A 25,524-nucleotide genomic window follows, 5' to 3' on the forward strand; every position below is an offset into this window, starting at 1 on the left:
AGGAGGAGCAGAGAGAGAGAGAGAGTGGCGCATGCGAACGCAAGGAGAAGGTGAAAATGTTGGGTTGCATAGGATCGCAAGCATTTTGTATGCCGCCATGAGAGGAAAGGCCAAAGGAAGCGCAGAGATACACGAGAGACCCAGCGCTAGGTTGCTTTCGTCAGTTTGGTATGTCCAGGGAAGCGAGGTGATTTGCGCAAGTGGATGAGGTGACGGCATCCAGCATTCATAAAGAATGTGAGAGCACAGCGGAGAAGAGACTTGTGGTGAAGAAAAGAGTCGCAGGAGAGAAGTTAATCAAAAAGAAAGCCCTGCGAAGCTCAGCGATGAGGTTTGTACGTGATGGGTGATGAATGCCAGCAGCCAGGCATGAGGAAAAAGAGAGATGGATAGCTGCGTCCTAGTCAGCCCACTCCTCATCCGAGCTCCAGCGCGTCTCCATCATATCCGCCTCCCACTTTGCCTTGAGCGCCTTTACGCCACACACTTCCTCTATGAGCGGGGGACTGTTGACGCACCGCAGGAGAAACTCGCGCCCCTGCTGTGTATACGCATGTATGAGTGCGTCAGCGCATGCAGTGCAGAAGGGGTTTCGCTCACCACAGAGGTGGTGCATCGTATGTGAGAAGACGCTACCGCGGATCTGTTGTGGAATAACCCCAAGGCGGCACCGCCCCTGGTCGCTTTCACCGACAGTGGCTTCACGATAGGCTGGGCAGCGAAAGCCTTTCGGGTGCTGATACAGCTCGGCCAACAGCTCCACCGCGACTGCTGACGCAATGGAAGAGACTGCTGGTCGAGTCACCGTGCACTGCTCATCAAGCGCGCGGAAGCTGAGGCTGTCTGTCGGTGCGATGATGTCACTGCAAAAGTAGCAGCCCAACTCGGTGCGACTGGTGTCACTGGAGTCTTCCGCCCCAACGGCGTTGGAACGGGAGGCCGGCCCCGGTATACCGTGACGCATCACCACGTACGTGTCAAAGCCAAGGGCAACGTTGATGACCGGAGTTCCTGTTGATGCAGCGATGATGGTCGGCATCCAGCGAGCCTCACGTGAGTCAGTGAGAAGGAAGACGACGTCACTCTCAGCGATGAGTTCCTCCAATCGGCAAATGTCGCCCAGCGCTTCATTGGCCTTTGTATCATCGATACGATGCCCGGGCATGTGGATGGTCAAGGGCACTGGTCGCACCACCGCGGCCGGGATGATGGCTTCAATTGCCTCGGCCGCCGCATCCACCTTCTTCATGCCGTCTTTTGCTGCTTGAAAAGTGAACAGCGACTGTCGCGCTAAGTTAGAGAAGGAGACACGGCCGCGGTCGACCAAAGTAAGGTCACGGACCCCCCACATTAGCAGATTTCGCGCCACATTGCAGCCCAGGGTGCCAACGCCGAGAAGTAAAGCCTTGCACCTCGCAATCGAATCCAACGCCAGGGACGGCAACACACGCCACTTCATGAGTTCGAGATTGAAACGAGAATCGCTGGCTGCTCGCTGGACGGGATCGATGAAAGGCCCGAGGTCCAGGATATCAATCTTTTTTTTACGCCATCCAGAGGCCTTCAGAAACGGAAACTCCTCCTTCCACTGCACGCGCGCCAGGTCGGCGGGCGGCGCGCCTGTCAACCGCTCTCGGAGAGATTCAACAAATGAGTCCTCGAGGGGATCGAACTGCAGGCTTACAAATACACTCTTCTCTGTGCCTCCAGAACGCAGAGCGTAGAGGCGAAGGGCAGTAAGCGATGGCGCTGCGAGTCGCAGGCATGTGATTATGTTCCGCGCTGGGAGACCTATGCTCTCCGCGGCGTCGGAGAAGTCGAAAAAGCAGACAACAGCGGCGCATCCTGTCGTGGCACTCGCCGTGAGGAAGGCAGTTGGCGAAAAGGAGAGGAACTCAACGCTGTCGTTGGTACACACAGCGAGAAATGGGTTGCAGGCCCGCGCAGGTTGCTGACGGAGTAGGTTGGTCCCGTGGCGATGCATCGCTTGTGCAACATCAGTGGAAAAAGGCCGCGCAGGCGATGCTCCCAGCACTAGAGTGCCCACCAGCAAGGCGGTCTCGATCGAAGTGCACGGAAAAGACTCCCAGTGAAAGAAACGGTATGCCTTCGCATCAATGTAGGTGAACATGCATAGGGTAGCAAACGGTATCCTGGCCCAGGCATCCGCCTCCTCTTCAGTACTAACGTACAACGTCAGAGCAGGCTTCAGTAGCGTCTCTGCCGCTATCGAAAGTAGTTCGCCTCGTAAATCCAGTGCCTTGAGCTCTTCCGCAAAATTAAAGCTCTTCACCGTCCCGTGAACCTGCACGCTCACAATATCAGCAGCGTTCTCTGCTGCAGCCTGAGTGAGCGTCGACGGATCAAGACTGCCGGCGCTGAGTTGCACCAGGTTTGGCGGGGACAAAAGTTTACGGTCTGAAACATTGACGCGCATAAGGCCAGCGAGGGCAGCATGAGGCTCCTCCAGTTTCCACTTGGTCACCTTGAGCTGACGGAGGTGCTCCCAGAACCCAATGTCGATGGACAGCTGAAGGTCCGAGAAGGTGAGATGCGGCGTACGTCTAACGGTGCTCATGGCGATGAGTGATCTACTCCTGCTTGGTTTCCTTGCTGGGTAGTTCGCGAAACACGAATGACTTGACTGTAGCAGAGAGAGATGAGGGAACAAAGACGACGGAGTTGTACAAGGTGATGACTTTCAGCGGTCAGCAGGCAGAAAAGACATTCGAAAAGCGCTTTGGTGTGAGAAGGGAAGAGTGGCATTGGGCTCCGAACTACCGTTCTTTGTAGTGAAACGAAAAAATGAAAATCTCTTTGCGCACTCTTCGACCTAGGAGAAAGGAAGAAGGTACGGTAGCAGGGTACACTACCATCTCTGTCCTAGTGTTTTATTCTAGTTTGTCAGAGGTGCTTGTGCACCGAGAAAAGAGGCATGTCAACAGCAGAAGGTAATTAGTTTTGCAAAATAGGAAAGGTTGGGCATGCCGGTCGCCGGGGGTGGAGTAACCATGACAGCAAGGTGCGAAAAGCGCCGAGAAAATGAGAAAGCCCACCAACCTTAAGAAGCTCATAGGATGCTGTGAAGGTATGAATCCTTCACTATAGCGTGCTTCTTGAATGGAAACAAATGCTCGAGAGGAGGGCAGGCTCTGGGCTGTTTGTGGAAAGCCAGAGCCAGGGGACAGAGGGCAGTACTCGCGCCTACGAATTGGTGTAAGGAAAAGAGCTAACAGAGAAAAGGCTCACAAGATGCTCACTTCTTTGTGTGTGTGTGTGTGTGTGGTGTAAGAATACAAGTGTGCAAACGGACAGCGAAATATACTGCGGTAGTAGTAGGAGGGTTGTACTCGTGAAAAGTAAAACATGGGTTTTGAAAACTCACGTTGAATAGCAAACTTACAGGGGGACACCCAAGTAAGTTTGCACCATCACTAATTCTCGGGAGGGTCTTTCGGGAAATGGTCAAGAGTCGATAAGGGGTAGAATGCCAGATACGATTTCTGACAGCAGGTAAGCAGAAGCTAGGCAAAGGCTGAGGCCGCTTGCACTGTTACCAAAGCACGCCATAGCTTCAAATATCATGGTGCTCTACTGAAGAAAAGCTCCATGTCAACTGTGCACATGTGGTAATGATGCCGGGTAGCAGAGACTCCGCTCTTTATTCGTAGCAGATGACGCTTATCCTCCACAGCTGCTAACAGCTGGAAATAATTAGGCGGCAAGGTAATCGGTCCTTTCAGGTCGCGACAGTGCAGCCGAACTTCTTGCTACTTTGCTTTGAAAGGTACGGCATGACCCATGTCCTGATGAAGTGGCGCTTGCGAGCATCGCCGCCAAGCTGAAAGTGCTTGTTAAACTCAGGAAAGAGACTGAGCAGAAGCAGGTAGATGATCAGCCCATCACACTGGTGAATCACAGACCGTGCACCACCACCATCAGTGGCGCTGCGAAAGTACTGGCGCCTGTCTCCTTTGAAGCCCATTCTTTTTCATCTTAATAGGCAGCACGCTCTCCACCGGTGCCTTGCCCGCTGCTTTTTAACTCGCGCGCGGAAAAAGAGATGGCGCTCGTACCGGTTCATACGCCCAGAATCCATGTTTATTCATTAATTACTGGAAGAGCAGCCTTCAGGGAACAGGAAAGCATCAACGCTGCGCGGCGCCCAAATGAAGCCATGTGGCAGGAGATGCCAAAGGCCCTCGCCGTCAGGGAGCTGATTCTTCACAGACAACTGGATGATCTCAAGCAATTTTATTTCGCAGCTACATATCAAGAAACCCAGTTTGATGAATGGGGCCATCATACCTCGATGCCTTCGTAATGCGTTCCTGCTCAGGAAGGCAGTACATCGCCAGCTTTGCGCAATAGTACCCGGTCTTCGAGAAAGATGGCCTCGAGCTATAGAAGTAGAGAAAAAAATGAAGTAGAAGCCGTCGACCGTTATGGCATCACTGTAGCAAACCTCGTTTTTTTTTTTTGCGGGCATCACGGCCCGATCATGGGTTGTGAAGCCTTGTGAGAACGCAGACGGCGGTATTAGTTGGATAAGGCTGTTACGGCCTCGTCACCCATCATCATCGGTCTTCTGGTGAGGGGAAACGATGAGGGAGAAGCGCTGCAGCGGAAGTGGGCATGTTCAGCACACACAATTTCCATGCTGATGGCGGCTATAAGCGCAGGAGCAGCGTCCTTTACGGAGTCGCAGAGAGAGTTCACTGTGATGAGCTTGGCACGCTGTCCGCCGCAGAGTTGGGAAGAACGTGTGGCATCGTAGATAAGGTTTGTCGGGAGAGGTACAAATGTGAGCAGGGACTTAAGGCCATTGTCTTGTATTGAGTTGTACGGCAAGAAGCTTTGCAAGTAGTACTGGCCATAAAAGAGTAGGGCATTGCACGAGAACCACAAGAGGCACGCAAGGGCCTGAGCAAGAGCATAAGCTCCCACTCTCTCAAGGGGGGATCTCATGCACGTCAGCTTATGTCTATTCGGAAATGAGGTGCCTCTGAGACGAGCGGCTGGTCTTGATTCCTGTGAAGTCAAGTGAAACGCATAGGCTCGATACAGAAACGAGTGAATGATCAAAGCATCGAAAGGAAATCAGTGTGCGCAACACACAGAATCTGTGAAAAGAAATAGAAGTCGCTACAACGGTTCAGAGCGAGGAAAGTAGTAAGAGAGAGTGTTCCGTCTCTCACTGACCGCGCCACAGTCACACGAAACACGTAACGGTAGCAATCATTATGAAAGAGCACTGTCATGATGTGCCCAGCACCGTGATTATTGAAGACATCCAAAACTGGACTTGGCAGTGAGAGAAGAAGCTGAGAGAAGAGCATCAGCACCTTGACTTGATGTCGAATGACAAGTGGGCGTGAGTGTGTAGATGGGCCATGAGTTTCTCTTCATTATGTTCCCGAGGGGCGGGATAGTGCCGATGTTCATCGTATAGCTTTGGGAATCCTGCCAAAAGCACTTATAGATGTTTAGTGGCTTCGGCAACTTCCATTTCGGACCGAGAGAGCAGTAGCCTCGCGGCACAGCACCGATAAGCCTCTCAGGCAGTTGTGGTGTGCGCGAGGAGGGAAAATACCTATGTTAGCTGAATCATACTTTAGGGGGGCGCGAGTGACACCCTGGCGCCACTTGTGGAGAGGCGCGCCGCGGCGCAGCGCCTGCCTCACGGCAAATAACTTCTCCACATCGGCAGTGGTGTATCTCAGCAAAAGGCCACTGGCTGCTTCACCTTTATTGGTCAAAACGCGCGGCATCACCAACTAAAACCTGTGGCAGATTGGAGTAGCAGCCTCCATGGACCACTGATCGGTAGCTGTGCACCTAAGTCTTTGTGTCTCCATAGACGCAGCGTTCCCTCAGTTGCCTATGAGCAGGTTGAGGCTCTTCACGGACGCTGGCACGATAGCGTCTTTGCCGTAATAAAGTATTCAGGCCGCTGTATCCGAAAGGACGCGAGGACGCATGCCTGTTACACGGCGTAGGCATCGCATCCTCATAAGAATACCCCTATGTTGTGCTTCGGTTGTTTCTTCTGCAGGCTCACTTGCCTAGCGAGTCTCACTCGGATCCTCAGCGAAATCATATCTTCCGAGGAATGTGTCGCCTGGCAAATGGACATTGTGCAGTGCAGGTGAGGCATACACACTTTCAGATGAGAATACTGAGTAGGTTGTGGTGATCCTTTTCCCGCTGAGCTTCCATGCACAGGGGGACTAGAGTGGCTAGTACGTCGTAGCCCCCTTAGAAAGCAAACTGGCTCCTGCCCTGTTAGCGCAGGCGTACTCGGGCAGGGTTTGTGCAGAACAGAGATACCTTCGAACATGGCGTCAACTTCTGTGTTGCGCAGAGTTTAAGTTTGGTACAGGAAACCCGCATGTAGTGAGGTCGGATGGAAGATGCTGGTGTCAAGCAAGAGCTGGTTCGTTGTTGTCAGGCCGGGGTGTTTTCGGCCGGCTCCCGACGCTCAATGAGAGCCATCTGGCACTCGCAGCGTTATGGGATCGAGGTCGATGGTAGTCATGTCATGTTATTACTGACGGTCATGAATGTCCTTTTTTCTTTTGAACACGTTGCGTTGCGAGTTACCGCGGGGTACATGATGAATGCTAAAGGACTGTTTGGCATGCAGGTAATACTGAAGCATATACAGTCGCTGCGCAAAAAGATTGGGGTGAAATGATAGAAAGGCAAGTGAAAGCGAAACGATCCGCCAAGGTTGAATGGGGAAGTGCAGAATATGTTGGAAAGTTTATGAGCTATCCTGAAACATTGTAGCGGGGGTAAGCAGGGAATCAAAGTGAAAGGCTCTGCTACGTGTCCTCCATTCGGCATCATGTAGGGAAGCGGGCACATCACGGTCATTCAGGCACTCTTCACGGGGTAGTAATGGTGCTTCGGAGGTGCGCGCCGCTGACCTGAAACGTGCTGCTTTTCGAGGTCGTGTTTTGTCGGAGAAGAACGATGGTTTTCAAGAAAGGGAAGCTACTGTCAGTTGCTTTTCAAGAGGGGTGGCGTGGGTGTTCAGCGAAGCTAATGATGCCTATCGAATGCGCTGGACAGCCGTTGTGCTTCGCCGGTGCAATGATCGTGAGTCGGGCTTGAGCACTAGTAACAACGAGAAACTGTCAGTGCGATACGCTTTGGGGGCGATGCAGCTTATGTAGCAGAAAACATCTGCTCCGGAAGTACTTCGGTAAATTCTCGTTCCCGATGCCTTCATTAGGAGAGAAGGGAAAATGTACCCATCTCTAATGAGGGATTCCACAAGGGAATGTACAGCTTTTCTTTGTCTGGAAGGTCGGGGAGGGGGGGCAAAGCTATCTTCTGTCAAAATCTATGGGCGCCTGCGCATCAGCCTTATCATCTGCTTTGGGAGAGTGTGGTTATGACGACCTAAAGTCGAGAAAGGAGCTCTTGCGTTTAATTAGTAGATGCCCCCATTCCCTGCTTAGGTGCTCAGGGAAGCCTCCCCTCTACTCGTTAGAGGCAGTCCTGAGTTTTCAGAAGTGGTTAGCAGGCGCGTCAGCGAGGGCCTCTACGTACGAACGCATGCTTGAATGCCTGTGCTTACTCACTGTGCTGCTTCGACCCAAACTGCATGCCGAAGCTTTGCCTCACTTTTCACGACTTTTTATCTTTACTCTTGCCTCGCTAAACGCGGCATTGGATGCTCATTCTCCAGCAGCAGCTGAAAAGCACAATGCAGGATAGACTAAGAGAAATCGAGGGCACACTTGCCCGAACAAAAGAGCGCAAAAACACTATTCTATACAAGCTAGCTAAGCGACGCCAGGAAGAGGAGCGCCTGGCAAAGCTGGGCGTGGATAGACTTCCGACTAATCCAAGTGAAGTAGATGATGAGAAAGTCATCAAATACGTTCTTTTCAGGCTGAAGCAGGAAATCGGTGACAAGTCAGCACAGCTGCGGGACCCAAAGCTACTAAGCATTGACAAAGATGGCGAGGCTGTGATTCGCGCAAAGAACGACGAGGTCAATAAGCTACTTTCTCGTAAGCACCAGTGGGAAGCACGCCTCGCGTTTGTTGCCGATGAGCCCGGCGCGCCGCGGTCACGCAAGAAAATTTTTTTCGGATGCGCGAAAGAGCTACCGGAGGCCACATCTACGAAAAAGCGCCAGCGTCTAGAGGACGGGGATGAGAGAGGTGAAAATGCGGTGACTGATAGCTCTGATGAAAATGATGCCCTAGTGGGAGATCTGGCGGAAGCCGATCAGCCAGTAAGGAGGGATTGCGACTACCTCGAGAAAGTGAAGTGGCTGGGAACAAGTAGCGCAGACAAAGATTTGATTCCTTTTGAGCGTGAGGCAGAGGCGAAATTCCGTGCAAATGGAGGAACTGCACTGCCCGTGTTGGACGCCAGAGGCCTTATTTTGTCTTACTGGAAGGAGGGAAAACTGATGATTCCGGACGAGGGTTCTTTCAAGAAGCAGCTTCTAGAGAGTCGCAAAAGAGACTTGCAGGAGCGTTTGAACGTGCTGCGCGGTAAAGGTTGAGGCTTCTCTCTATCTGTGTCGACTAGGCACGGAAAGCTTGTGCTTTGGATCGCTGTCACAAATCTCAAAGTGAAAAGCAGCCTCGAGCTCTGTACTATGCTCTCGTATTGATGTGGTTGCAAAGGGCGGTAGCCGCGCGGTCGTTGGAAGGAATGTGCTCCTTTGTTTTAATGTATTACAGTTAGAAAGTGTTATACTGATGTGCGGAAGCATAGGTAGCGTTCCTTTGTAACGGTAGTAACTGTGAATATTTCACTTTTGTGCTGTGGTGCAGTCTCGTAGAGCTATCGAGCTCTGCTGCTGTAAAGCTCTTCCGAACAGCACCTATTGCTCTGTGTTACTCATCTTTTCTTTCGGCCTTTACATCTTCGCTGGATTTCGTGATGGGATAAAGGGGCTCTGTATATGTGCCTCATTGCATTGCAGGCTTTTGAGCCTTCTCTTTTGCACCCCCGTTTTGCTTTAGTAACGGTCCTGACACAGCAGTGTTACTAAACATAGTCTGCCTCTGATCTTGACGCAACTCCCTGCGCTTCGCAGCGGTCACGTTTTATGGAGAGTGTTACAGTACCTTCTGAAGCTTGTTTTTCATAGAATGCCTATTCTCAAAGTGAAGAAAGCGCGCCTGGACCTCAGGTCGAAGCGGCCGATTTCTCGTTATCTGGTCTCTGATGCGGCCATAGGGAAAGTCGTGAAGGATATCTCAGCTGGCAGCGGCGCTGCCCATCCAGGGACGCCAAAGGAGCTTGGGAGCGGGTCACCGCAGGATCCCATTCGTCTTCCACTTCGAAAGACTCCGAATGAGAGTGGATGCTATCACTGTGCCACGGAGCAGTGTTGCTGTGTGGAGTTCGAAAAAATCCTATCGAACACTTACGCTCAATTGTCGAAGAAGCGTGTCGTTGAGGTCTGTGGAGCGCGACAGCTTTGCGCAAAGTCGCTACTGACAACCTTCGTCACAAGACTCGTGCGCTTGATGAAAATTACGGAACATGACACGTTCTACGACTTGGGATGCGGCAACGGCTCAGTTTTGTTTCAAGTCGCCTGCATGACTGGCGCGAAGTGTGTCGGAGTGGAAATCAGCGAGCATAACGCAGATGTTGCACGTGAGGCCTGGCAGGTGTTGCGACCGGTGTTGGCGCAAAAGTATAATCGTCCCATGCCGACGGTAGAAATAATCACGGCTGATTTGGCTCGACTTCTTTCTAACCGTACAGCCTTTGAGGCGGAGGATGGGCGGTCAGCCATATTGATCTCAAATCTGCTTTTTCCAAAGCCCCTGACACACTTCTTGTCGGAGCGGCTGCGATTAGCCCCTGTAGGGACCCGTATCTTATGCTTTGATGATTTATACCCCCACGCTCGCTCAGTTGCCTCCTACAGAGACCCTGCTGCTTTCGAGCTGTTCGACATGAAGGACTACCTGTGGCAGGAGATGAGTGTGGAGTGGTGTTCGATGGAAGGCACATTCTTCATACACACACGGAAGTAGCTCTCGCTGTGCACCAGTCGGTAACGTATTGCACGCCACACCTCTCCCATGCTGGTGAAAAGGTTCCTGATCTCTTTTAACTGTATCCGTTTCTTCTTCTCGCCTGTATATATATATATATATATATATATATATGTTTCTGTTTCTCTCGAGCCGGTGATCGCAAACTGTGTTTTCTTGTACCATGCTTCTCAGAATGACGCATAGATACGAAAAATTCCTCGCCAATCCTCTGTCACGTTCGGAAATGACCGAAGCTTTCGGCGTGTGTGTGTGTCATAGGCGCTGCCTTGGTCTCGTGCTACAAACAGTACAGTTGAGGGGTCACTGGAGATGTCAGCGGCCAATGGATGAAGGATCCTCCTCGCCCCTTTCACTTTCTGGTACCTCCGACCTATTTTCTTGACAATAAATTGCCTTTGTACACTCGAATCGAGATACGGAGATAGTTGACCTCACGACTCTCACGTTTTGGTCACCGTTGTTGCCCTGAGTACATACCACTGCATTGATGAAAATCGCTTCAGACCATGAGATAACGAAACGTATCCTATTTTTTCTTATTGCGTTGCTCCCCTTTACGTCTTCCTGCGAATGCGTAGCCGCCTCTGGTGGCATGGCAGTGCCAAGCACCCGCGATGCCGGGAGGGCAAAGCAATCTATCGCTCCTCACGTCGGCTTCTAGGACCTGGATGGCGTTGCGTCAGGGCGACGCGCAGCGGTGGAGACACTGGCACCACCCATATTCTGGGCGAAGTGTCGACCGGAATCGAACTTGCCTCTCTCGACACTCACTGGTTCGTGGTGTGTGTGGAGCCTAAGCCAGCCCAAGGGATACGCCGCTCTGTGGTGAGCATAATGGGAGCGGCTGCGATGCGACGTGCGCAGCAGGTAGGTCGAGTTTGTGGGCGAGGCCATACTGGGGTGACGGAGTCGGTGCGCTGCTGCAATGCTCATCTACGGCTGCTTCGCGCCATGCGACGGGCCGGTGACAGGCCAGGTGGGCGTGCAGCTAAGCTCGTGTTGCATGTCAGCACGAGGCCTGAAGAGGTGGAGGAGGGGCCTTCACCTGTATGGAATGTAGCGAGAAGCACACCTTGCCTGACTCACCCAGCAGAAACTGAAGCTTGATTCGTATCCTCGATTACTTGGGGAGCGTTGAAGTTGGATCGGATAGGTGATGGGAGGCAGGGAAATACAGATATCTCGGTGGCGATGTCATCGCCAAATCGCATGACCGAGCGTGTCATCATGCGAGCTGTCCGCTTGATGCACTCCCGATTGACAGGCAGAGGTGGCAGTCCGAGGCAGCGGAAGTTGTACTAAGGTATGATTGTTTCTACAGCTGCGCCACAGGTCATATGAGGGGTCTCCATTGCCGAGCAAACGGCACTCGTTCATCAGCCCATAAAGTCGCAGCTCGATGGAACGTTTTCCGTTGCCTGGACGGACTACGAGACAGTCAGTTACCAGGTAGGTGGTGAATTTTCAGGCACGATGTAGAAAGCAACGGCATCGAGCCTAATTTCTGCTTCGTGGGCGAGCCCATCATTAAGGTGATCGTTGCGCACAAGAGTGTGAGGCTGTGGACGCTGTATTTGAAGGGGGGATGCCAAAACCTATCGTCGGTGAGGACGGAGGGGAGCTGCAACGGGCTCGATAACGCTATGAGGCTAAGCGTCAAGATCTTCGAGGTCGTGGAAGATACTGCGAAGAGCAGAGGTAGCGCCTGCTTCTTCGATCTTTCGAAGACGATCATGTTCACCAGCGTAATTCATGGCGAATGTAACTACAAAGATAATCACTAGCAATGGTGTTTCGTTTCGGAGTTGCGAAGCCTACCTCAGAGGGCGTAAGTGAATATCCAGAGAGGTGTTCGCGGCAGCGTGGCAAACGAGCTGCTTCTGTAGAAAGGGCAAAGCAATGCTGATGACATCCTCGAGAGCCGGGCCACCGTCTCCTCGTTCTACGACGCAGACGAGAAGAAGCCCTTCACAACACAGTTTCGTGCTCTGATTGGCGATCGGGGCATGCGTAAGCATGGAGGACACACGGAGGCTTGCCGATACGCTGTTATGAAGGCTTTGGCTATTACCTGCGCCCTTGACAGCATCGCCCGTTGCACAACAAGCGAACAAGTTTCTCGCCAAGGGGAACCTGAGGGACCTTTAAGAAGGGCATTGACCTTTTTGCGCAAGAACGAGGATATGATGCTGCTTATGTGAGCAGCGCAGTGGCTTCCTTGATATTCTTTCCTTTTTAGTTCTTCCCCAAAGGTGAACGGAACGACGCTGCTGGTAACAGTGCTGTACGCATTGCTGCAATCACCGCACTTGTCTTTCTTCAGCGCTCACTCTTTTTCTCCCTCACTCACTTGTATTAGTTCCCTCGGGCGTCGGCGATCGATGTTCTGCGTTCTTCTGGCTTCAAGAAAATGGGAAACAGTACCTCGACTGAGCTGTCCGAATTCCGCTTTTCTTGGTAGCCGGTGCACCGGGGGTGAAAGCTGATTGAGACGGCATTTTCGCCACAATGCAAATGGCCCAAGATATGGGCGCCTCGATGGTAAGTAGTCAGATGAGGTTAACAACTTGCTTCATCTCGAAACACAATTATCAATACCCGTGCTATATGCTCGCCTTCTTTTCTTCATTCGCGCAATGGAAACGGGTGCTGTACATATTTGTAACCTTTTCATTTTTTCTGTGGGTTGTGTGTTTATCTCCATAAAACTCAAAACTGCTACACTGCAGTTTTTTTTTCGTATAGAGGCACACCTAACGCCCCCGCGTTTCGCTTCGCAAGTGCTGGGGCCTCACATCCGTCATGAACATAGATGCACTTTCTCTGTTGGTCGCCTGTGCAACACGGGCAGCCGTGAAGAACGATGAGACAAGAATGATAGAGCGCGCCCTCGACGACCTGCAACAGCAGCTGTTTGGCGTCAAGAAACCCCACGAGGGGACGACTGAGATCATGCTGCAGCGCATACTCGAAATTCGGTCACTCTTGGAGCAAGACTCAGAATCTAGCAAGAGCAGCTTGAATACTGAGCGGTTGCTTTTAGAGGCGGTACTGGCGCTTGGCGAGCTACTACTAAGCGCCGCTGCTGGACAGAAGTTGCGCAGCAAAACTGTAAAGAGAGTAGAGGACGTTATTCTCCCCATCCTTTTTCTGCGTACAAGCGTCACGCCGGCGCTGCTGAAAGCGCACGCATTGAAGGAAGCGTGGTCAAGGTTCGAATGCAGCAGGAAGGCTGAAAACGACGTGAGGGAGAAACTGCGGCGCGTTTTCGTGCTATGGCACCGTAACCACGGTTGGGATTTCGAGCGGTGCAGCGGAGAGGGTTTTGACCTATCAAAATCGACGCCCCCTCCTCAAGAGGCAGGGGGCATCGTGAAAGATGCTCTTGAAAAGAAGCCTGCCTGCTGCTCACCGCTGCTGCAGGCAACGCCCCAGCGGGTGGTGCTGCGTGAGATTCCGTGGAATGCGGCAGCGCGAAAGGTCGAAACGAGTGGGATACCGTCCTATCTACTCACCAAGCGGAAACGGTACAACCCCAGTGATCAGTGTGGCAGCCTTACCTCCGCGCGCGCCGACGAGGGAGCTCTGAGGCGCTTGCAGGCTACAGTACAGTTGCCATCACGCACAGTCGTAGATGAAATCAGATGCCAGGTGGATCCATGTGTTCTCGCGTTAGACTCCCCGGTTAAGCGGCGCAGGCGGGATTTCACCATTGATGTGCCGCCCTCACCCGATCGTCCAGAATGATATTAAAATGAGTTTATTCGCCTGGCTAATGCGCTGGTGTATGGTGTCAGTATGCGCGACCACTTTTCGCACGGCGCGATCGACAGTGTGGCAGAAGTGACGAAAACAAAAAAGAACGGAGAAAAATTGGATAATGGCAATGCCTTGGCAAGCGTTTCACCTGCAAAAGGTGATGGGGAAGACATGCTTTTCCCGCGTACTCACGCTGTCTGCAACGGACACTGACACTTCGGGCGCGCTTACAGCGCGGATTCAGAGAACAAAAAGAACACAAAAGAGCACGAAACAGCATAGAGGGCGGATGCCTCTGGATACTGGAAGCCGTGGCACCTTTCATTCCTCTTACTGCCACCTCGGCCCCCCTTGCGCCTGTGCACGCTTGTGCGCTCGCCCTCTACTCTGGCTCTCACTCTCTCGCTTTCCTTGACACCCTCTTCTGCCTGTCGCAACTCTCCTCCCAACTTGGCGGTGCCATATTCATATCCGGCTCGGCACCGTCTCTCTCTCTCTTCCTCTGAGCGTCTGTCTGCTCGCTGTATCGCTGCAGACAGGCACATCATCCTTTTCTCCTTCTACATGTTTCTCCCCCATTCCCCTGACGTCTACACCTGCTGCAAAAATGGACATGCGAGGTCTCGCCCACTTCATCCAGGACATCCGTCGTGCAACTGGAAACAAGAAGGAGGAAGAGACCCGCGTGGATGAGGAGCTGGCCAAGATACGCGCCAAGTTCATTCATACTAGCACCATGACGACATATGATCGAAAGAAGTACGTGTGCAAGTTGATGTTCATCTCGATGCTCGGTTACCCCATTACCTTTGGGCACATGGAGGGACTGAAACTCATGTCAGAGGAGAGCCCGTCCGCCAAACTCATCGGATACCTATCCACCTCCGTGCTACTGAATGAAAACAGTGATCTGCTGAAGCTCACCACGCACACTGTGTATCGAGATCTTCTCTCAACGTTCGATCTCAGTCGAAGTCTCGCCCTCTCTGCCGTTGCGAACACGGGAAGTCGAGATTTCGTGGAGGTGATGCACGAAGGTGTCTTTTCCATTGTCATGGACGACAACGCCAACCAGCACATCCGCAAGAAGGCTCTCCTGACACTGCTGCACATTTATCGAAAGTACCCCGAGATCGTTGATTTGAGCACTGTTGTTCCCAAGGCGGCAGAGCTGCTGCTATCGACGCAGGACGGTGTCAGCATGTGTGCCGTGACATTCCTCAACGGCTGCATCAGCAAAGAGACGGTGCACCTCTACAGAGGCATCCCCGAGAAGCTTGTCCGGGTTCTGGCGCGCATCATTCTAGAAAAACAGACGGAGCCTGGCTACGTGTACTACGGCGTCCCGGCACCGTGGCTTCAGGCCAAGCTCCTGCGGCTGCTGCAATACTTTCCGCTACCATCGGAAGCTGATCAGCGCAATTGCATAATCCTTGTTCTGCGCAAGGTTGTTAAGGCGACGGATAAGGTTTTGAAGGATGCGCAGACTCAGCGGAAGCAGCGTGGCACGCAGAGCCGCGTCAGTGCGATGAACGCGGTACTGTTTGAGGTGGTGTCATTGTGCATTCAGTGGGATGTCGGCCCTAAACTCATTTTGGAGTGCGTGGCGCTCATCAGTTCCTTTCTCTCCGACAAGCGGGAGGCGAATTTGCGCTACATTGGCCTGAGCCTGCTGGCCCGCCTGAGCTTTGTAGACGTCCCAGGATTCGATTTCCATATGCACTGCCGGCAGCACCAGCAGCAAGTCATCGTCGGGCTGCACGACTCCGACTCCTCGATTCGGAAAAAGGCGCTTGATGTCCTCGTGGCCATGTGCAACCCGAGCACCGCTGACAGCATCATCAAAGAGCTCATCTCGTACCTCCCTATTTCAGCGGACCCCGACTTCAGGACAAGCCTCGTCCTCTCAATCGCGCTTCTGTCGGAGAAGTACTGCCAAGAGTACAGCACGTACGTGGATATCATGCTCACTGTTGTGTCGCAGGCAGGGGATCTTTGCCCACCAGATATTGCACACCGCGTCGTGCAGGTTGTAGTCAACGATCCATCCGTGCAGAAACGTGCGGCGAATACTGTCTTCCAAGAACTGCGGAAAAGGGCAAAGGCTCCAGAGGTGATGCTTCGCGTTGCTGCGTTCCTACTCGGCGAGTTTGGCTACCAGATCGCGCTGAACGCCGAGAGCACGCCGATGGTGCAGCTCACTCTCCTGACACAGCAGCTGAGCTTCACCTCAGTGGTCACGCAGAGCATAATTCTCACCACGTTCTGCAAGTTCTACACTCTCTACGATGACGTAGCGGTGCGCGAGCGCATATTGAAGACACTGGTAGCTTACACCAACAGCCCTCACCCGGAGTTGCAGCAACGTGCGACGGAGTTCATCGCTCTTGTGGAGTTGGCACGGAGCGAGCTGCTGGAGAAGGTCTTTGCGCCTATACCACCCTTCCGAGACGACGTCAACACCGTGATGAATCGGGTAAAGCGGTTGCAAAGTAGTGTGCAAGACATTTGGGCTCTGAAGATTCTGGAACGCGGCGTGGGAGACATGAATCACGCGAGCAAGCGTACCGCTACGCCGGTCTCCGGCGTAACGCATGAGAAGGCGAAGCGAGGTATCACACTGAATGGTTTCTCGTCACCTTCGACGCCGGACCATGTGCGAGGTGACACCACCGACCAGGCCAACGCGGAGCTTGACAGCCTTCTCGACTTGTCCCTCCCTCTTCAGGATGCGGATCAAGCTCGCAGCACCTACCAACAGCATCGGCGCCGCCTGTTTGAGCTTTCACGCGCTGACAAAGGTGTAATCTTCTCGAATGAGTCGATAGAGCTTCAGTGTACGAAGTCAACGCACGGGGCAGACACTCGCATAACGGTGTTGGTGCGTGACAAGACAGGTGGGGGTCTGGTGCAGGTAGCTATGGAGGTCATCCGTGCGGAGGTGGGGCTCGTCCTGCAGTCGCGCACAAAAGACGGGACCTCTGTGGCGGCATGGGGCACAATCACGATTGAGTTTGCCGCGCGCTCGTGCTTCGCCTTCAGCAGTCCGCCGAGTGTGCGAGTTCAGTACGCGCCAGTGCGCGACAGTGGGCGATTGCGCACCGACGTTCTTTCACTGCCGATTCTTCCCACCACGTTCTTTATCCCCTACCAGGTGGACTCAGACGCCAATTTTAGCCAGCTATACAAGACAACAAAGCAGGCGTCGGCCTTCGCCGGCTGGCGCAAGGCGGTGTCGCCGTCGGGTAGGGTAGATACGAACGCACTCACTCGGTTGCTCGAGCTGCAAGGATATCGGACCAAAGTAACTGAATCAGGCTCTCTCGTCGGCGTTGCCGCGTTCGCGGTACAGCCGAAGGAGCGAGTCGAGTACGTACCAGTCGTGTGCGAGATACAGACATCCGAGCGTGAAATGCAGGTGCTCGTGTACACGGAAAACTCGGTGCTTCAGGAGGGTGCCCTGAACACAATGAAGTTCGCTCTCCAGTAGGCCTTGCCCATCCCACAACCAATGCAAGTAGAGAGAAAGAAAGAAATAGAGTGAAGGGCGTTGATTTCGCGTGTCCTGCGTCTCTTCTCCCATTTGGCAGCTGCTCTCATCTCTTCGGTTTGTGTGCGGTCAGAGGCACTCGCCTACCATTGCCCGTCGCTCCTTTTTCTCTTTCGTTGAGCGTTTCCTCTTTACCGGCGGAGGTGAGCTCCCTCGTGTTGCTTCGTGCTCTCCCTCATCCGCATCGCTTCATTGACCCGCTTTGGGGCGTCATTTTCTGTGTCTGTGTATGTTTCGGCCTGCTTGCCTTCTCCAAAGGATAGCGCGGCAGCGGCGACTGCGGTGGTGACGCAATACGCCTGACGCGAGCCCTCAGAGGGTGGCATACTCGTCCCTAATCGATCTCTCTCGTCGACACGTAGACACTGAAAGGAGTTGTTGATGTCATTCCGTCTCTTTGTTTGACTCCGAATGGTGAAAGCTTTCGTGCGGGGGTCTATTGCCTGATGTGGATAGCAGCGACCCGTTGCGCCATGTACACGCCCTCCCTGCGCCTCTGTAAGGGTTTGTCGGTCTGTGGATATGGTGCCTGTGGGCTGCTCTCCTTCCTTTTCCTCGTGCATCTGGCACAGGCCTTCCTGACGACGGGGGACACCTCAGCGTGGTATCAGGATCCAGTACACACTCTGTGGGTAGGCCAAGCAGCTCCTATCCCTGCGAATGCGTAGCCGCCTCTGGTGGCATGGCAGTGCCAAGCACCCGCGATGCCGGGAGGGCAAAGCAATCTATCGCTCCTCACGTCGGCTTCTAGGACCTGGATGGCGTTGCGTCAGGGCGACGCGCAGCGGTGGAGACACTGGCACCACCCATATTCTGGGCGAAGTGTCGACCGGAATCGAACTTGCCTCTCTCGACACTCACTGGTTCGTGGTGTGTGTGGAGCCTAAGCCAGCCCAAGGGATACGCCGCTCTGTGGTGAGCATAATGGGAGCGGCTGCGATGCGACGTGCGCAGCAGGTAGGTCGAGTTTGTGGGCGAGGCCATACTGGGGTGACGGAGTCGGTGCGCTGCTGCAATGCTCATCTACGGCTGCTTCGCGCCATGCGACGGGCCGGTGACAGGCCAGGTGGGCGTGCAGCTAAGCTCGTGTTGCATGGTATGATGGGAGTGTGGGAGACAAAGTTTAGTGCGCTTCGCAGGTGTGCAAATCATGTAATGCGCGCTGTTCCTCTTCTCCTCACGATCCAGTTGATCACGGAAGAGTGCACAAGAGATGCGTAGGTGCGTGTGTAATTGTGGATGGACGGAGGAGGGAATGGAGACCCGAGAGCCCTTGGCCTACCAACGGTGTGGCCGTGGTGTGCCACTACCACCACCACTCTCGGACATCTCTCTCTCCTTTACTTGTGGCCCCATGTTTAGGCGACGCAGTCAGGTACTAATACTGCTTCATACGTGCCACTCGCGAGCGCGATACAAGAAATGCTCACAGGGGCGCGGCCTCGCCGACGCGTGGTGCTCCCTGAGTGCCCTCTTCACTTCCAGCTCCTGTCCTCCTCCCTGACTTCCTCGGCTTTGTTTTATTCAGTTGAACTAACCTAGCGGTACTCGCCCGCCCCATCCCCTCTTTCGCTGAGGAGTAGTAGGACAATAGTGGAGCCTCTCGCTGTACACATACGCAGACCCCGTTGCTCTTCTTCTCCCACAATCCTCGTCATCCATCTTCCCACGTACACCCTTCGTTACACCCGCTTGGCGCAGTAATGGGAGGCAAGAGGGCACACCCCATCAAGCGGGATTGGTACTGGAACCACAATGACCGCTTTGAGATTTGGCACAGCCTTGACTGGCCTTCGGTCCGCCGTGGCCGCCAGATCTACACAGAGGTATTTGCCCCGTGCCACTCACTGGGCCGCATGACCTTCACCCACTTCCAAGGCTTCATGACTCGCGAAGAAATTAAGCAGCTGGCCTCCCAGTACGAGATAATCGACAGCGAGCCGGATGCTGAGGGTAACCTGAACCGCCGACCCGGCAAGCCGACGGACACCCTGCCCACCCCCTACCCGAATCAGCGCGCCGCGCAGTTCGCCAACAACGGCGCCGAGCCCCCAGATTTGCAGCACGCCGTCTTTGGCAAGGAGGGCGGCTCGGATTATATTTTCTCCCTGGTGACTGGCTACAACTGGGGCAACGGTGAGCTGATGGAAATCCCGCCATTCGCGCCTGAGGTGAAGCCAGGTCAGTTCTGGAACCCCTACTTTAAGGGGTGCGTGATCTCTATGCCGCCGCCGCTATCGGATGGCCTAGTGGACTATGAAGATGGCACCCCTGCCACTATCAGCCAGATGGCCAAGGACGTGGTGAACTTCCTCCGCTGGTCTGCCGAGTCTGAGTACGATGACCGTCGCGTAGCCTTCTGGAAGGTGATCACCACTGTGGGCCTTGTCAATTGCCTCCTACTCCACTACGGCCAAAAGAATACGAATTGGCGTATCTACGGGCGCACGACCTTCCGCTACTGGAAGAAGGCGTGGTAGGTCTTGCATCGCCAGGCGAGGATGTGATGACGGCGCGTACGCCGCGGCTTCTCTCTCGGGCTCCCTCTGTGAGGGCCCCCGTGTGGCACTTCTCCACCGCTTCTTTGTGCGTCGCTCTCTTCGTCCTCTTCGTCTGTCTCTCTCTCTCTCGCGCGCGCGCGCGGCGGACCTCCTCCTTTCATTTCTCTTAGGAACTTAAAGCATAGCCCCCCCCCTCCACTGTGCGCACATGTATGCCTGTGCGTGCGTGTGTCAGTGATGTCGTCGTTGTCGTTGTTGTTTTTCTACATTTGTTTCGTGAGCCTCCGGAAGGGACGAAGTTGAGAGGGTTGTCAGGAGTGCCTGTTGTCGTCGCTACGGGATCGGCGTCGACCGTTGCCCTTCGTCCACCGACTGACCCTCCTCTCACCGCCATCTCTCCCTCTCTTCCCTACGAGGTGTACTAGTACTGACATCAAGGAAACGTAACAGAAAAAAGAAAAAACGAAGGGCAAGAGAGCAGTCATAGGGTCCCCCATTTTCTCAGCCATCTCTTTCTCTTCCCTGCCCATGACGACGGGCGGGTCAACCCACGCAGCAGCAAAAGAGGGAGCTAAAAAGGAGGGGTGCGCCGGGGAAACGGGCGCCCTAGAGAGCCCCCTGAAGACAGGCGAGTGTTCACCCTTTCCCCTTGCCATGCTTCCTTTTCCTCCCCCCTCCCTAATGGCGTCTCCCTGGTGATATCATGGTGTATGTAAATGTGCCTGTTTGGGCAGTTGGGGCGACTTGTTGAGCAGTTGCAGCTGCCGCTGTTGCCGCCTCCGTACATTCTGGCCTGTCGCACGATGCGCTGGAGACGAAACCAGCGTCGTTACCAGGGGAGCATGTGTCGCTCTTGGCCTCTCACCCCCTTCCATTCTCGAAGGCCATATGGAACAGTTAATGTGCGTTGTAGGTACTGTCTTCCTTTTTCCTCTCTCTTTGTGCCGCATCGTGGGCTTCTCCATGTCCTCTCACCGTCTTTTTATGTCGTTCCCTCTTGCCGTCTCGGTGTGAGCACTGCCCGCGTGGTCGTGGTACACATGTATATGCGTACACACACATATACACACCTCTGGTCGAGCCTTAGCAGCGAGGGGAAAGGGCATGTTTCGGAGATCTTGCACGTCCAGGCTGCTGGTGTGCACTCCAGTACTGCTGAAGCGCAGCGGTAAGCCGGGCGACCTTCCCGACTACAAGCAGGTGTACTTGCCGTATGACACAGTGCCGACAAAGATCGAGCTCGAAAGAGAGCGTCGGAAGTTCATGCGTGCGTACTCTGGTCGCATGGAGCACCGAAAGATGGTAGAGGTAAAGGATGTGCCGCAGAACATGTACACCTACGGCAAGGAGGGCATGTCCATCCCCATTTCCATCTTCAAGGAACAAGCCGACCCTGTCATCGGACCCGAGTGGACCTATCCGGGCATTTTCGAGAATAAAATTGTGGCACAGCAATGGTACACGGAGGAGCTCTTCGACCGTGAGAAGAGTAACACGTTCGAGTCGCCGTGGCAGCGGCAGGTGCTGGACAACCAAGTGAAACGCCGGCTCGGTAAAGTTGCGTGGCGAATGTCGATGCTCAACATAAAGACGATCGATGTCTTCCACAAGGAGCGGGGCGCATCAAAGAGACCGGGTGCCGCGGATGCAAAGTCACCAGCGACGCCGGCAGGCAAGAAGTAGCTAGCTGCGTCGCCTTTCTCGTCGCTTTTAGGTGAGGCGCAGCCACACCCCCACTGCCCCCGACGCGTGACTACATCTCGATGCGCCCCTTGGTGCCCTTTCTGTGCGACATCCGATATGTGTGCGCACATTAAGGTGCAGAAGTTTGGTGTTTCACTGCTCCGTCACAGTTTGCGCGTGCGCGTGTGTGTGTCGAAAGGGATGAGCATATGAGTACAATCGTACAGCGAGACTTGGCGCTGCGCAGCTCGGGGTTTTGTCAGAGGGAGAGACCGCAAACTTCACATCGGGTCACTATATCTCTGCCCAAGCATCCGGCCAGTTTTTCTACGCACATGCACGAGGCAGAGGCGACACGTTTACCCCCGCAGTCGCCTGCATGGATGACGAATGCAACTTCCACGCTATCGGCTCTTCTATTCCCTCAGGTCCTCAGGCACGTCTGTCCATACGTACCCTCTTGCAGCTGTGGGGATGTCCTCCGCTCAGCACTGCCAAGGCGCAGAGCAGCCTCATTGCTGGGCCTAGTATCTTGCTTACTCGTTGCTTGGCTATCATACACAGCGGTTCCTCCTCTCCGCAGCTGCCCTCCATATCGCTCTCCTCTGCTCCTCACCCTTTCTCCCTCTTTCTCTCTCTCCGTCGTTGTGTGTGTGTGGGGGTGGGTGGGTGCGTCAACGCTTCTGTCTAGGAAAGTTAAACGGAACAACAAGAAGCGATCTCTTTTTTGTTTGCGAGTGTTTTGCACCGTACGCCCTCCTCCTCCTCCTTCACATTTGACGCCCACTTCGGGTCTCATTTTTCAGATCGGCCTCTGTACGGTCTCGGACGTTGACCTGGCAGCGCCGTCTTCCGTGCTTCTCCCTCCACCGCCAGCACCACCCTTTGCCACACATTCGCCCCGAGGGGCGCCGTGCTCAGGGCAATCAGGGGCGCATTAGTTGTTTTTCCGTCGGACTTCCTCTCTTTGGATTCTTCTGTGCCGGCTATTTTTTTTTCGCTGCTGCCGCTGGGCCTTCCCTTTCCCCTCTCTCTTCTCTTCGTTCGGCCGCTGCCGCCCTCCACCTTCCCCCGCCCTTGGCCCCTTCGCATGTGCACACAAATACGCATACACTCGCACAACAGAGATAGAGCACGCCTCCTTTTTTTTTCGCTTTTTTACCGATGCTCCGAGTGAAGCTTCTCACACTTCTGGGTGCCATTGGCGCGGCCATAGTCCTCTGTTCCGCCCTTTGCCTGGCCGCTGAAAATGCCAAGCGCCTTTACCCGGCCTGCAGTATCACAGAATACTCCACCTCGGCTGGCTCGCAGGTTTCATCGACGCTTTACAACTTCTCAGCTCGGGCGCATGCGCTAGCGCTCAACTGCCTGGCATACGAAGTTGTTTCTCTGAACGCCGAGAAGGGCAAGGATTACTGCCGCATAAAGCACCAGGCCGACTACACCTACGCCCTCGGCCTTCAGGCCGTTTACACTAACGATAGCGGCACTATCGTAAGGCGTATGTTCTCGATCAGCGATATGACGGGCGGTTCCCTGACAGAGTTAACAGCGCGAATGCCCGCTCGCAGCAAGTTCTCCATCGTCTTCACCAACCTCGCGGCAGACCCCCGGTGCAACCTGCGAGTGCGCGCACTCTTTTCGTACGAGACGGCGAATGAGGGGAGCGCCGAGGACAGCCTACCAACGGTTGTGGCAGTAAATCCACGTACGGTGTACTCCACGAGCGCCCGTCGAAGCGTTCTTGTGCTCAACTACGGCGTTGGCCAAGTGGCGAGCAGCAGCGACATTGTTTCGCTTGTCGACTTCTCGCTAGGGACGTGCGAGCGGCCACACGGCGACGTGCTGTACATGGACTACTCCACCGTGATACCAGACACAGGCCACTTCGACGGAAACTGGTCCCAACTCAGCGCACGCGCCACCACCTTCTATGAACCTAACACATTCCGTGTATGCTACCGCTCGAGCAACAGCTCCGTGGCGACGCAGATAGCTGTCATCACCGTTTACGCCGGGAACCCGGCGTACTACGACATCGTCAGCGGCCTCAGCGAGAGGGGCGAGGTGCTGACTGGCGTTGAGACGACCATCAAGTTTTATGGCCACGATCTCGACACCCGCGAGAAGGGCGACGAGGCGAAGTTTGTAGACTTTGCTACGGAATGCGACACAGGCAACCCTGCCGGCGGCGTCCTCCTCGCCAACCACTTGAAGCCGGCAGACAGCTACGGCCTGAACACCACCTACTCACTCTGGACGTGGGTCATGACCGAGGGCGGCTCCTACAAGGTTTGCTACAAGCGCAAGGCAACAAATGTGTGGACGGAGGTGCCGTTCATCGAAGACGTCGCCATCACTGACAGTCACCGGGAGTCGACCACCCGGCCGCCCATCCCCGTGCCGACGAATCCCTCCACGCACGCAGAGTGTCCCAAGGCGACTGAAACAGCGGAGCGTCCGTGGTCCAAGTTTACGAGTGTCGAGATTGTGCTCAAGGCGAAGAAGCTGCCCGGCGGCTTCCTGAATACCCTGAGCAACCTCCTCTGCCTGAGGCGGTCCATGTTAACGCTGGTGCACCTGAAGCACAACAGTGAGGGCAAGCAAGTTGTCCTCTTAGCACTGAACTGTGAGGAGGAGAAGAACGCAACGGCACGCGAGTGCAGCTCGACAGAGCGCTTGAACTACTTTGTATCCCTCTCGAAGGATCAGCTTCAATACCACGGGATCGCATCGGTGCTGCCCCGCACCGACATGCTGGCGTTCGACGACGACGAGAGCAAGAGAAAGGGCAGAAGCGCTTTGGGCGTTCTTTTGCTTTCGCTGTGCATATTGGGGATAGGCGGCCTTATTGTCTTTCTCGTGAGTCGATATCACGAGCGGCGCCACCACTTCATCCAGTTCGGCCTGGACGATGACGAGATCGACGATATGTATGACTTCAACGCCGCACCAACGTCTGCTATGCGCAACCAGTACGATGCGGCGGCTCAGGTAGGGCCGATCCGCGTCAGCAACGCTGTCATCGAGCTGGAAGACTAGTGGGTACGCAGGGCGAGTGGGCGGGCGGCTGGCAGGCCACAGCGCGCACCTGTCCACACTGCGCGTCTCCCTCCTGGGCAGCTCCTCTTTTGGGCAGCTGCGCTAAACGTACAGGAGTGTGAAGCCCACTCAAGTGAGCGCAAAATGTGCGGATATGTATGTATAAGCACGCGGTCCTCAGCGCCGACGCCGATATCATCACCGTGGCTGCCGTCCGCCCACTCGCTTTGTGCGTCACGTGGCGCTGGGCCGGAAGCCCCTACATAGTGTAGGCGGATCGTTGTAGCATCTGGAGAGTAAAGTGTCAGCATCCGCCACCGCCGCTGCGGAGGGCTGATGTCCCGGTTTGGGGGGGGAGCAGTCACCTCCTCAATCACGTTTTACTTCCTTGCGCGCGCTTAGTGTGCTCTCTCTCCCTTCTCCTCCTCTATGACTGCTCTGTGTGTACCCTTTTCCTCCCTCGGCCCCCCCCACCGATACGCTCTCGGCCCACAATATGAGCCTTCTGCACACAAGCGTGCTTACGCGTACTCGACTAGCGCACGTGAACAGTACCGAAGTCGCAACAGTGGGCAGCTTGTTTGTGTGAGGGCTGTAGGGGGAAGGGCGTGATCGTATCGTGTATTTGTGTGGGCAGGGGGCGAGCGCTGCTGCACTCCCTTCCTCGCCCCCATGTCTTATTTCTACTTTGGGTGGTTTTCTGTGCCCTCGGTGACGGCTGGCACTTAGCATAGCGTTGTATCTCAGGGATCCGGTGCCCCAAGCTGTGGGCAAGCCAATCAGCACTTGTCCCCATTCACACACCAGAGCCTCCCTCTGGTGTGTGGCAGGGTCGGGGTGGTGATGTGCCGCTGCGGTCGTATGGGGGAGAGCGCGCCCGATTAGTGAAAGGGAAAGAACTGCACTACTGTTCTCTATTCGGCATGCCTCAACGGGTGGG

At 54.5% G+C, this 25,524-nt stretch overlaps 9 protein-coding genes across 9 annotated transcripts; 8 read left to right on the forward strand and 1 right to left on the reverse strand.

The window, feature by feature from the left end:
• Positions 1-400: 400 nt before the first annotated feature.
• LSCM1_07256 (uncharacterized protein) lies at positions 401-2,578 on the reverse strand (the record flags this gene model as incomplete). Its single annotated transcript, XM_067324636.1, has 1 exon — positions 401-2,578. One exon carries the CDS (start codon positions 2,576-2,578, stop codon positions 401-403), a length of 2,178 nt encoding a protein of 725 aa, XP_067180993.1.
• Positions 2,579-7,717: 5,139 nt separating this feature from the next.
• Positions 7,718-8,530, forward strand: LSCM1_07257 (uncharacterized protein; the record flags this gene model as incomplete). Its single annotated transcript, XM_067324637.1, has 1 exon — positions 7,718-8,530. One exon carries the CDS (start codon positions 7,718-7,720, stop codon positions 8,528-8,530), a length of 813 nt encoding a protein of 270 aa, XP_067180994.1.
• Positions 8,531-9,125: 595 nt separating this feature from the next.
• LSCM1_07258 (uncharacterized protein) lies at positions 9,126-10,025 on the forward strand (the record flags this gene model as incomplete). Its single annotated transcript, XM_067324638.1, has 1 exon — positions 9,126-10,025. One exon carries the CDS (start codon positions 9,126-9,128, stop codon positions 10,023-10,025), a length of 900 nt encoding a protein of 299 aa, XP_067180995.1.
• A 2,030-nt stretch (positions 10,026-12,055) lies between these two features.
• Positions 12,056-12,250, forward strand: LSCM1_07259 (uncharacterized protein; the record flags this gene model as incomplete). The annotated part of the gene is made up of 1 exon (XM_067324639.1): positions 12,056-12,250. One exon carries the CDS (start codon positions 12,056-12,058, stop codon positions 12,248-12,250), a length of 195 nt encoding a protein of 64 aa, XP_067180996.1.
• A 601-nt stretch (positions 12,251-12,851) lies between these two features.
• Positions 12,852-13,796, forward strand: LSCM1_07260 (uncharacterized protein; the record flags this gene model as incomplete). The annotated part of the gene is made up of 1 exon (XM_067324640.1): positions 12,852-13,796. The coding sequence occupies one exon, from the start codon at positions 12,852-12,854 to the stop codon at positions 13,794-13,796; it is 945 nt and encodes a 314-aa protein (XP_067180997.1).
• A 619-nt stretch (positions 13,797-14,415) lies between these two features.
• On the forward strand, positions 14,416-17,298 carry LSCM1_07261 (uncharacterized protein; the record flags this gene model as incomplete). Its single annotated transcript, XM_067324641.1, has 1 exon — positions 14,416-17,298. The coding sequence occupies one exon, from the start codon at positions 14,416-14,418 to the stop codon at positions 17,296-17,298; it is 2,883 nt and encodes a 960-aa protein (XP_067180998.1).
• A 1,763-nt stretch (positions 17,299-19,061) lies between these two features.
• Positions 19,062-19,838, forward strand: LSCM1_07262 (uncharacterized protein; the record flags this gene model as incomplete). Its single annotated transcript, XM_067324642.1, has 1 exon — positions 19,062-19,838. One exon carries the CDS (start codon positions 19,062-19,064, stop codon positions 19,836-19,838), a length of 777 nt encoding a protein of 258 aa, XP_067180999.1.
• A 1,125-nt stretch (positions 19,839-20,963) lies between these two features.
• LSCM1_07263 (uncharacterized protein) lies at positions 20,964-21,542 on the forward strand (the record flags this gene model as incomplete). The annotated part of the gene is made up of 1 exon (XM_067324643.1): positions 20,964-21,542. The coding sequence occupies one exon, from the start codon at positions 20,964-20,966 to the stop codon at positions 21,540-21,542; it is 579 nt and encodes a 192-aa protein (XP_067181000.1).
• A 1,164-nt stretch (positions 21,543-22,706) lies between these two features.
• Positions 22,707-24,584, forward strand: LSCM1_07264 (uncharacterized protein; the record flags this gene model as incomplete). The annotated part of the gene is made up of 1 exon (XM_067324644.1): positions 22,707-24,584. One exon carries the CDS (start codon positions 22,707-22,709, stop codon positions 24,582-24,584), a length of 1,878 nt encoding a protein of 625 aa, XP_067181001.1.
• Positions 24,585-25,524: the final 940 nt, after the last annotated feature.

This window comes from Leishmania martiniquensis, chromosome 7 (assembly GCF_017916325.1).
Source record: "Leishmania martiniquensis isolate LSCM1 chromosome 7, whole genome shotgun sequence".
NCBI classification, from domain to species: Eukaryota; Euglenozoa; class Kinetoplastea; order Trypanosomatida; family Trypanosomatidae; genus Leishmania; species Leishmania martiniquensis.